General features: G+C 44.5%; 1 protein-coding gene across 1 annotated transcript in view; it reads left to right on the plus strand.

Moving 5' to 3' along the window:
• LOC142313154 (uncharacterized) overlaps positions 1–10,666 on the plus strand; it is a 32,374-nt gene extending 21,708 nt beyond the window's left edge. The window contains exons 2-4 of the mRNA XM_075352143.1: positions 3,205–3,302; positions 3,500–3,590; positions 9,370–10,666. Coding sequence (XP_075208258.1) covers positions 3,205–3,302; positions 3,500–3,590; positions 9,370–10,334 — 1,154 coding nt within the window. The 3' untranslated portion in view covers positions 10,335–10,666. The remainder of the gene's footprint in view (positions 1–3,204; positions 3,303–3,499; positions 3,591–9,369) is intronic.
• The last annotated feature ends 1,866 nt before the right edge of the window (positions 10,667–12,532 follow it).

Here is a 12,532-nt window from a genome sequence, read left to right on the forward strand (position 1 = left end):
CTGCAGGTGGAGGTAGGTGCAGGGTATTATATATCTAGTGTGCGGCTCTGCAGGTGGAGGTAGGTGCAGGGTATTATATATCTGTGTGCGGCTCTGCAGGTGGAGGTAGGTGCAGGTTATTATATATCTAGTGTGCGGCTCTGCAGGTGGAGGTAGGTGCAGGTTATTATATATCTAGTGTGCGGCTCTGCAGGTGGAGGTAGGTGCAGGGTATTATATATCTAGTGTGCGGCTCTGCAGGTGGAGGTAGGTGCAGGGTATTATATATCTAGTGTGCGGCTCTGCAGGTGGAGGTAGGTGCAGGGTATTATATATCTAGTGTGCGGCTCTGCAGGTGGAGGTAGGTGCAGGGTATTATATATCTGTGTGCGGCTCTGCAGGTGGAGGTAGGTGCAGGGTATTATATATCTAGTGTGCGGCTCTGCAGGTGGAGGTAGGTGCAGGGTATTATATATCTAGTGTGCGGCTCTGCAGGTGGAGGTAGGTGCAGGGTATTATATATCTAGTGTGCGGCTCTGCAGGTGGAGGTAGGTGCAGGGTATTATATATCTAGTGTGCGGCTCTGCAGGTGGAGGTAGGTGCAGGGTATTATATATCTAGTGTGCGGCTCTGCAGGTGGAGGTAGGTGCAGGTTATTATATATCTGTGTGCGGGTCTGCAGGTGGAGGTAGGTGCAGGGCCTCTATGATTTTTCCACTCTTAGGGTATGTGCGCACGTTGCTTTTTACCTGCTTTTTACCTGCTTTTTTGCTGCTTTTTCTTCTGCGCTGTTTAATGCCAAAATGGATGTGTTCTTCTATTCAAGCAAAGTCTATGGGAATTTGGGTTTCTTGTTCACACTATGTTGTTCAAAATGCTGCCTTTTTGAGGCAGAACTTTGGTCAAAAACTCAGCTTTTCAAAGAAGCAACATGTCAATTGTTTTTGCCATTTGGGTTTTGCACTGCAAAGCTGAGTTTTTGACCAAAGTTCTGCCACAAAAAGGCAGCATTTTGAACAACATAGTGTGAACAAGAAACCCAAATTCCCATAGACTTTGCTTGAATAGAAGAACACATCCATTTTGGCATTAAACAGCGCAGAAGAAAAAGCAGCAAAAAAGCAGGTAAAAAGCAGGTAAAAAGCAACGTGCGCACATACCCTAAAAGCAGGTAAAAAGCAACGTGCGCACATACCCTTAGATCTGGATACCAATAAAAAGTAGGCGTCAGCCCATTAATGGGAGGTGACTGCATTATTAACCCCTTACCGACATGTGGCGTATTGTTACCACATATCCCGGCTTTCTGACTTTGGAGCCCTGGTCTTTCCCGACAGATGATGGCTGCGATTTTCAGCCATCATCTGCCTCCAAGGAGCCCAGCTCCGGCCTCAATTGTTAACCTGTTAAATGCTGCTGTCAATCTCTGATCGTGCCTGTTAGTGCGTGTAGACAGGAGGGTTGGGTGCGTCATTCTACCTGGGAGGGTCAATGATGACCGGGGTTCTGCTTAAGATCTCCATGTCTGTCATGACGGTACTCCTGTGAATGTCAGCCTGTAGTTGCTGTTCATAGGAGACTGTGATTTTTGCAATACTGTAGTAATAATGCATATCGGATGATCATGAGTTAAATTCCCCTAAATGGACTAAAAAAAATACAGTAGATAGTGAAAAAAAATAAAAGAAATTATATATACAGTGGGTATATATATATATATATATATATATATATATATATATATATATATATATATATATATATATATATATATAACACACCCCAAATTTAGAGGAGGAAAATAGGAAGAAACATTTTTTAAATGGGGTCCATCTTGTAGTCTTATGGTTCATCTTATAGGCCAAATGTAGCTTTACCCAAGGGGGTGCAGGTTTATAGTAGGCAGGGTCGCCTCTAAAGGAAGCCACCGGCGACCCCATGAGTGGGGAGATGCTGGGAGAAGGGGGTTTCGCGGTGGTGCGAGGCAGATGCCATTGATCTCTTGGTAATGGACTTCAGGAAAATGGCGCCAAAGATGGATCATGTGCAGATTGAGACATTGGAGATTCAAGATCTCAATCTGCGCATGCGCCACCTCCGGCGCCATTTTTCTGAAGTCCTTTGTGTCCGTCACCTGGAGATCAATGCCGCCTGCCTTGTGCTGCCAGTACACGAGTCCTTCCAGCTCAGGGTCCACACCATCACCCCATTCATGCCCTTCCTCCTGTGCCCCCTCATGACACATCCACAGTAAATTGCGTCATGAGAAAAAAATCAAAATGCCAGAATTACGTTTTTTGGCAGCTGCAACACCGAAGAAAAAGTCAAAGAGGTGATGAAGACTACAATATGGAATGTTACGTGTCTCGGAAAAAAAGGAGACCTAAGCAATTTTTTTTTTTTTATTATACAAATTTTTTATTTACCAATACAGTAAAGAAAAAATGAATGTCGGGAATGTTTGGTATCACCGTATTAACACTCAGCTGGAGAATCAAATTTTCTTTTCATTTAGGTTTCTACAATTTTCCTGACCCGTCAATCATGGGTATGAAGAGGGACAGGGACAAGATTATGGAGAGGATATTCCACCTCACCCTAGAGATCCTCTTCCGGCTTACTGGAGAGGTGAGAGATTCTGATGACGTCACATTACATCATTCTTATCTATGGGAATAACAGATGGACAGAACTGGAGAGGTGAGGACTCTGGAAATGTCTGGAGTGAGATTTATTACTGTGTCTCTCCATAACCAGGATTACACAGTAGTGAAGAAGACCTCTAGTGAGCGCTGTCAGGCCCCTGTGTCTGAGGGATGGGGAAGACCCCTGAGCCCAATCACGGGGCCTCCACCTCACCCCCCGATACATGAGGACATCAATGACCAGAAGATCCTAGAACTCACCTACAAGATGATTGAGCTGCTGACTGGAGAGGTGACACTGCTGGGAATGCTGGGACATTATACAGTAACGCTATGAAGGGATCGGGGGTGACGGTATCATTGTATGTGTCAGGTTCCTATAAGGTGTCAGGACGTCACCGTCTATTTCTCCATGGAGGAGTGGGAGTATTTAGAAGGACACAAAGATCTGTACAAGGACGTCATGATGGAGGTTCCCCAGCCCCTCACATCACCAGGTAATAGACAGGACTAAATACACACGGCCTATAATTATCTGTATGTAAGGAATGAATTCAGTCCCTGTATGTGTCTCCTCCAGGTCTATCCAGTAAGAGGACAACACCAGAGAGATGTCCCCGTCCTCTTCTCCCACAGGACTGTAAACAAGAAGACCCCGATGTTCCTCAGGATCATCAGGTAGATGGAGAGAAGGTGCCATGAAATCTCCCTATGATGTGTAGACGGCTGTGAAGGTCTTGTGCTCAGTCTTGTTTTATCCTCCAGTATTATATGTGTTATACTTGTGTAATGAGAGCGGTGGAGATGGCAGGATTAGAGCTGATCATAGATGGGACTTCTCCATCTGTCTGTGACTTTTACAATATTTGTTTCAGGGGGAAGATCTGCCCCATATTAATACTACAGAGACATATGTGAGGGGTGATGAGCGGAGGAAAGAGGAGATTTCTACAGATAACCGCCCAGGTGAGTAGTAACCACTAAATAGAGAGAATAGATTTGCATGTCCCAGTCCATCAGCCATAAAAATGGTCAGTGGGTGCTGGAAGGGAGTGGAAGAATTGCCTCTTACTCGATGGGACCTGTGGCTGATCAAAAAAAGTATTACTGATGCCATGAGGTAAGAGGCAGTTCTCCTGCCCCCTTCCAACAGCCATTCATATCACTGACTTAGTTAATATTCAATTTTTTTGCGCGTCTTGAAGTTGGAAATGTTCTGAAGCTTTCCCTGGCAGGGATTCCAATAAATAAATTGGCAACACTTGGGCCCTTGGGTACTAACTTGAACTTAGAGCAGTCTAGATATCTTGTATCCGGTACCTCATGGTCACGAGTGTGTCACGGTTTACAGACAACCCTGTGGTGGCAGAAGGTCGCTGCATTTGGCTGCAAAAACTGCTTTTTGATATTCTATCTTTTCCACTATGGTGTCTATGGAGTTTTGCGTGTCTTTTCTGTTAGTGCTTACTCTTTTTCCCCTTAGGACCCTGCGGAGATCTTTTCCCTTCAGCTGGTAATCATTATCCCTCTGTGTCTTTATATACCATTTCCCCTTGTGTCTTACCACGTCAAAGTGACAGGGCGGATACACCCTTACTTACGTAGCACTCACTAACATACAAATTAGGCACACTGAATACAGTTTTATTGGTAAAACAATAATGCAACAATTTATTAAAATTGCATCAGGATAATGTTCAATTAATGTAAATCATAGTATATAGAGAAATATGCATCAATAAATTACCATTAGTATTGTAGCATCACTTCTTAACTGGAGGGACCTCAGTGTCAGCAAGAAGGAAAATACTCTGGTTTTATCATCACAGAAGAAGTGCGTCCACTGTACCTTCTGGAGTGTCCCTAACTCGCTGAGCAGGGCCCCCCTTTTTTATATACAGCTGTGTGTATGATGATGTGGGCATCCTCCTTCATCACGGCTGCACAGTATGTTTTAGCCAGATCATCAGTTTCTTGTAGTTGCGCAGTATGCCGTTTATCATGAAACTAAAGGCCACTTTACACGCAGCGACATCGCTAGCGATGTCGCTGCCAATCGCACCTGTCCCCGTCGTTTGTGCGTCAAAGGCAAATCGCTGCCCGTGGCGCACAATATCGCTACCACTCATCACACGGACTTACCTTCCTAGCGACGTCGCTGTGGCCGGCGAACAGCCTCTTTTCTAAGCTGGCAGAGAGCAGCCAAATTAACGACACGCCGACCTCGTTTCCGGAGGACACAGGAACGCTGTTGTTCGTTGTTCCTGGGGTGTCACACATAGCGATGTGTGCTGCCTCAGGAACGACGAACAACCTGCATCCAAAATCAGCAACGATATTTGGGAAAGGAACTACGTGTCAACGATCAACGATTAAGGCCGCTTTACACGCTGCAATATTGTGATCGATATCGCTAACATGCGCACCCGCCCCCATCGTTTGTGCATCACAGGCAAATCGCTGCCCGTGGCGCACAAAATTGCGCGGACCCGTCACACGTACTTACCTGCCTAGCGACGTCGCTGTGACTGGCGAACCGCCTCCTTTCTAAGAAGGCGGTTCGTTTGGCGTCACAGCGACATCACTAGGCGACTGCCCAATAGAAGCGGAGGGGCGTAGATGAGCAGGACGTAAGATCCCGCCCACCTCGTTCCTTCCTCATTGCCGGCGGCCGATGGTAAGGTGAGGTTCTTCGTTCCTGCGGTGTCACACATAGCGATGTGTGCTGCCGCAGGAACGACGAACTACATCGGACATGCAGCAGCAACAATAATCGAGATTAGGGGGGCATGTCACTGATTAGCGATTTTGAATGTTTTTGCGACGATTCAAAGTCGCTCATAGGTGTCACACGCAACGACATCGCTAATGCGGCCGGATGTGCTTTAGCGATGTCGTAGCGTGTAAAGCGGCCTTTAGGCGAGTATTGTTGATCGTTAGCGGTGGCTCGTAGCTGTTACACGCAACGACGTCGCTAACCACGCCTGATGTGCGGCACGAATTCCGTGATCCCAGCGATATCTTGTTAGGGATATCGTTGTGTGTAAAGCCCCCTTAAGTCTCATGACTACAGCACAGTGCTTCAAGGTTGTATGTTACTAAGTACAACATAAAAATCAAGGTTTGTTTGCTATTGATTATAGTCTAACATTCCAAAGTTCTCCAGTATTTTGTTTTGACAAAGTTAACTCCTCATGATCACGGCATAATGCTCTAAGATTGTAGTACCTATTCTGAAGACTGGATACCTATCTTAGCCCAGTCACACACTCATACTTGTCTCATTCGTCTCACACCTTGGTATCTTGCTGGTGATAGAGTTAAATTTCTATACAGTCCTGATTGCAAGAAGTCAATTTGTAGTCATCTGGAGAAATGTTGTATATTGCTGTTCCTCTCTCTAAGTCATCTTGGAGATTAGTTGTTTGTTTCCTTTATCCTGTATGTTTTCCTTGTGTGTTTAGGATGTAGTGGGGTTGACTAGTGCTCGTCCTGGCCGTTCATTAACAAGTGCTTAGTTAAGGGTCAGCCAGGGCCAGGTATCCTGCTCGGCACATAGGTATGGAACCTATCTAGGGACATCAGGGGCCTGCTGAAGGGTTTTATCAGGGTCACCATCTCCCCCACCCCTAGACACAGGGTTTCCCTCCCCCTCCGCTCTCTTTTTGTCATTCGCTCGGTATTTCCCCATAACTAGTGTGACCTCTATACGTGATGGCATGGTATTCAAGTGGATAGTTCTAATCCACAGAGGGTTCTCGTTATAGCTGATTTTTACCATACTAAAGAAGGAAATATGTTCTATTGATTGACACTAGAAACGGTGTCTACGAGGTTGAGATCTTGATGTTAAGGAGCCATATTTGAGCATATGTATGTTATCCTTTACTTGATTTTAGACCAAGTACAGTTTTTAGACCCGATGTCCCTCTTTGGGAAGTTCCGAAAATCTAATTAATCCTTTGTTTTTTCTACAGCATGGTCTTTGTATATTGATCCTCCCCTCATAATGAAAAAAAGTTTCTTGATATGACTTATTAATAAATAATTCCATTTAATAAGTCCTGTGCTGCAAGTGTGGATGAAGGCACCTTTCCATCAGAGCTCTGGATCAAAAGATGTATTGACATAATTAGATAGTCTCTAGAGTTTTCATACTCCATTTTCACTCCCATTGAACTTTTTGAGTGTAAATGTCTATGTAGTAGAAGTTAGTAGAAGTTAGGCTGGCTTTGCACGTTGCGATATCGCAAGCCGATGCTGCGATGTCGCACGCGATAGTCCCCGCCCCCGTCGCAGGTACGATATCTTGTGATAGCTGGCGTAGCGAAAATTATCGCTACGCCAGCTTCACATGCACTCGCCTGCCCTGCGACCGTCGCTCTGGCCAGCGACCCGCCTCCTTCCTAAGGGGACGGGTCGTGCGGCGTCACAGCTACGTCACACGGCAGGCGGCCAATAGCGGCGGAGGGGCGGAGATGAGCAGGATGTAAACATCCCGCCCACCTCCTTCCTTCCGTAGAGCCGCCGGCGGCAGGTAAGGTGAAGTTCCTCGCTCCTGCGATGTGTGCTGCCGCAGGAACGAGGAACAGCATCGGACCATCGCGGCAGCATAATTATGGAAAAGTCGGAGCCTGCAGCGATGATACGATAACGACGCTTTTGCGCTCGTTAATCGTATCATCTAGAATTTACACACAACGATGTCGAAAGTGACGCCGGATGTGCGTCACTTTCGATTTGACCCCACCGACATTGCACGTGCGATGTTGCAACGTGCAAAGCCGCCCTTACTGTAGGTAATATACTCATCGATCGCCGTCTTCTCCAGTTTCCAGTATCACTCCAGTTATCTTCTGGTTTATGTGACTTCTATTCCGATATGCCTGATTATACTTAGGTTTATGTGTGAGCCAGAAGTCACCTTTACAATGTAAGTCTATGGAGGATCAGAACACGGCTCCACTGGCTCACACATAAATCCTAGTGTGATTCTGTCCTCGCACCTCTCTTCCTGCTCCCTCTGTGACTGTTTACAATCTGGCTTCCGACCGCATCATTCCAGTGAAATTGCCCTAACTAAAGTCACCAATCATCTACTAACCGCCAAAGCCAAGCAACACTACTCTGTCCTCCTGTCCTCTGCCTTTGACACAGAGGATCACTTCCTCCTACTACAGATTCTCTCATCTCTTGGCATCACAGACTTGATCCTATCATGGATCTCCTCATACCTAACCGACTGAACTTTCAGCGTCTCCCACTCTCACACCACTTCCTCATCTCGCCCCCTATCTCTCGGTGTCCCCCAAGGTTCAGTTCTAGGACCACTGCTATTCTCCATCTACACCTTCGGCCTGGGACAGCTCATAGAGTCCCACGGCTTTCAGTATCACCTTTACGCTGATGATACGCAGACCTACCTATCTGGACCTGACAACTCCTCCCTACTAACCAGAATCCCACAATGTCTGTCTGCTATTTCATCCTTTTTCTCTGCTCGATTCCTAAAACTGAACATGGACAAAACAGAATTCATCATCTTTCCTCCTCCTCACTCAACCCCCCCCCACCTGACCTATCCATCAATGGCAATGGCTGCTCACTTTCCCCGGTCCCACGTGCTCGCTGCCTGGGAGTAACTCTAGACTCTGATCTCTTTTTCAAGCCACACATCCAAGCCCTTTTCACCTCCTGCCGACTCTAACTCAAAAATATTTCCTGGATCTGTACATTCCTTTCCCAAGAAGCTCCAAAAACCCTAGTGCATGCCCTTATTGTCTCCTGCCTGGATTATTGCAACCTCCTGCTCTGCGACCTCCCTTCTAACAGTCTCGCACCCCTACAATCTATTTTAAACTATGCTGCCCGACTAATCCACCTGTCCCCCCACTACTCCCCGACCTCTCCTCTCTGCCAATCCCTTCACTGACTTCCCATTCCCCAACAACTCCAATGCAAAACCCTAACCATGACATACAAAGCCATCCACAACCACAATTATAAATAATAATAATACAGGAAGGTTGGAATAGAAGTCACATGTTCCAGAAGAGTGGACTAGAGCGGCACTGGAAACCTGGGAAGATGGCGATCTTTCAGTATATTGCTGCACTTGCACTACAGTACATTCACATTTACACAGGTTTGGGCAATGAAAACTTTCATGGGAGTCCATCATTACGCACTACGCTTTCGACTGAGTTATTCTTTGGATTTTTCCTTCATGTGTAAAATCACATTGGATTGTTTTTCTTTACCATTGTCTCGAATGCTTTCATGGGTGACAGGATAATAACAATAATTTTGGATGGCTCCTTCTTGACTACTCTAAAAACCACTGAAGGAAGTGGAAGGTGTCTTTTTATTTTGCGCGAGTCTTCCTGTTCAGTGAGACGGGTGGAGACGTCTATCTTGGGTGGCTTCATGGGTTTCTAGTAAATCAACTCCCACTAAGAGGATTTTTAATTCTTTAGGAAAAGGGAATTTAATCTTGATACACTTTTTTTTGTATACAGTACACTTATTATCTGGCTTGGTAATTTGCCAAGGAATAACACGCAGGCACCCATAGCTTGCATAACTTCTCTGCCTGTTAAATTGTGATTTGCTACAGCGGCCTTCATCCGTTAATACATAGATATCTGACTACATGATTTCCAATTTTTATGAAAACCTTGATATATGAATTGTTTAAAAAAAAATCAATATAATTTCAAATTAAAATTGAGTTTATTCTTAGCAGATGATTATGCGTGGAGCCAAGAAAGACATCAAATACCTTCAAATTTTAATGCGAGCAATCATGGAGTCACATGTGATATATATGAAGATCCCACCATTATCCCGTATGAAAACTTAGCTGTTCACAGGAAAGATCTATCATCTTATCCTTTTCTGTTGGTTCTATCTCCATCACAGATGGTGAATGAAAATCAAAGAGTTCAAACAGAAAATAAGCCATATTCATGTTCAGAATGTGGGAAATGCTTCCACTATGACTTTGATCTTGCTAGACATCAGCACATTCACACAGCGGAGAAGCCGTATTCATGTTCAAAATGTGGGAAATGTTTTAAGCAGAAAGGAAACATGGTTCGACATCAAATAATTCACACAGGGGAGAAGCCTTTTTCATGTTCAGTATGTGGAAAATATTTTAGACATAAATCAGTTTTATCTAGACATCACAGACTTCACACAGGTGAGAAACCATTTTCATGTTCAGAATGTGGGAAATCTTTTAAACAGAAGACAGTTTTAGTGGCACATCAAAGATGTCACACAGGGGAGAAGCCATTTTCATGTTCAGTATGTGGGAAATGTTTTGCGCATAAGTCAAATTTTGCTACACATCAGAGAGTTCACACAGAAAAGCCATTTTCATGTTCTAAATGTGGGAGATTTTTTGGCCAGAAATCCAGTTTGGTTGCGCATCAGAAAAGTCACACAGGAGAGAAGCCATTTTCATGTTCAGAATGTGGGAAAGGTTATAAGCATAAATCAAAATTCCTTGTACATCAGAGAATTCACACAGGAGAGAAGCCATTTTCATGTTCAGAATGTGGGAAATGTTTTACCAATAAATCAAATTTTCTTGTGCATCAGAGAGTTCACACAGGGGAGAAGCCATATTCATGTTCAGAATGTGGTAAATCTTTTCAACGGAAGGGAAATTTAGTTGCACATCAAATAAGTCACACAGGGTAGAAGTTCTTTTTGAGCTCAGAATGTTGCTACACATCAGAGAGTTCACAAAGGGGAGAAGCCATATTCATGTTCTGAATATGGAAAATCTTGTTATCAAAAATCACATCATAATAAACATAATAGTTTTACCTAACATCCAGTGCAGACATTCTGTGCATTTATTGTGTGGTGAACACATTGGAATTACCAGATGTGAGCCCACCAATGTTCTCTTTGATTACACTATTCTATAAAGGAACTTGGTGTCAAAAATATCCCTATTGTTTACGCCTTTTCAGAAACAAATTCCACCTCAAAGCTAATACAGTGATTTAAATTTTTATTTTGTTCTAGAAGGATAATTTATTTGTTTTATGTTTGTGTCATGTTTACTACAGCATAATTGGTTTATTTTTCTCTTTATTATTTTGTAATCATAATTTAATAAAGGTTTTTTTTATTTTGTGCTATAGCTCATTGTAAAGTACTTTTCAATAATTATCCTGGATATTCTCAATCTCTCAATCCTTCACATAGTTTGTTGGTTGTTACTTCAAACCCTTAAGGACCTGGCATTTTTTTTTTTTTTATTATTGCACTTTTTTTTCGCTCGCTTCTACAAACCACAACTTTTTCATTTTCCTGGACTATTCCAGCACTGTTGGAGTTCTACTTTGGAATCATAACATCCATTGATAGGTGTAACGCAGTTACTGGCATACCCACACTTTCCTAAACCCCTCCCCAGCAGGGACGCTGGCACACTTACCCTCCCAGTCGCTCTGTGGTGGCTTCTGTTTCCTTGGTTCCTGGTAGTGGTTCCCAGGACCTGAGTACACTGCTCACATCTCCAGGGAGTATGCTTCAGGCACCCATGCGCACCTATTGTTAAAGGGCCAACACACCCTAACCCGGAAGTGCCTCCCAGCCTGTCGCTGTGAGGCACTAGGTATTTAAGGCATCTTCCCACTATCACTATATGTCACGATGGTCTCTTGTTATTAGGAGGCTTGTGACAGGTTTGGGGCCAGAGTCTCACTTTGCCTTGTGAGACTCTGGATTTTAAATGTGTTTTCCTTTCCTTTGGTGCAGCAAGGGTAAATGCCAGTTTCTGACCAAGCCGGATTGTGACTACACCCATTCCCTTTAAATGGTCACATACCATCACACGATGCCGGTAATAGAACTTTCATTCTAATACTAGCGACAGAGGAGGAAGGTTGCTGTGGTAGCCACAGCAGCCTTGCTGCTGCTGGAGCCTTGCTGGTGTTGTCCTTCTGGTGGAAGCGGTGCTGCCTGCAGCCGTCAAGTTAGGGTATATCCTTTTTGTTTATCCCCTGTCTGTCTACCTTTACTCGTGCAGTGGTGGGATTAGTGCTCTTGCTGGCCACCTCACTAGCTATGGTGAGTAGGGCAAACGAGGGCCTAGGCACGTGATCGGAGACAGAAAGAAAGAACCCGTATAGGGACGTTAAAGAGTGAAGGGTACAGCCTCGGATGAGCACAGGAGGTGTCCCTTTGCCCCTGTCCCTAGCTTTAGGGTCCACTTTGTTATAGTGTTCCTTGTATAGTTCGTTGTGCTCCTGACATGCGTTGGTCCATGTGCATCTCTCACGCCGTGTGATCGGACATCCCTAGTTTGAGTGTGACACTATGGGAGGTGCCTGGGCAACGTGGTCTAACCCTAGAGACGCGTTGTGTGTTGTCAGATCCTACTTATGTGCTGCTGCTGTATTGTTAACACCAGTCTGTATTCTAGTACTTGCCATACCCGCTGCTGCACAGATCCATATTACACTGTGTGCAGAGTTATTAGGCAAATGAGTATTTTGATCACATGATACTTTTTATACATGTTGTCCTATTCCAAGCTGTGTAGGCTTGAGAGCCAACTACCAATTAAGTAAATCAGGTGATGTGCATCTATGTAATGAGGAGGGGAGTGGTGTAATGACATCAACACCCTATATAAGGTGTGCTTAATTATTAGGCAACTTCCTTTCCTTTGGCAAAATGGGTCAGAAGAGAGATTTGATGGGCTCTGAAAAGTCCAAAATTGTGAGATGTCTTGCAGAGGGATGCAGCAGTCTTGAAATTGCCAAACTTTTGAAGCGTGATCACCGAACAATCAAGCGTTTCATGGCAAATAGCCAACAGGGTCACAAGAAGCTTGTTGGGCAAAAAAGGCGCAAAATAACTGTCCATGAATTGAGGAAAAT

The sequence above is a fragment of the Anomaloglossus baeobatrachus genome, chromosome 5 (assembly GCF_048569485.1).
Source record: "Anomaloglossus baeobatrachus isolate aAnoBae1 chromosome 5, aAnoBae1.hap1, whole genome shotgun sequence".
Taxonomy (NCBI): Eukaryota; Metazoa; Chordata; class Amphibia; order Anura; family Aromobatidae; genus Anomaloglossus; species Anomaloglossus baeobatrachus.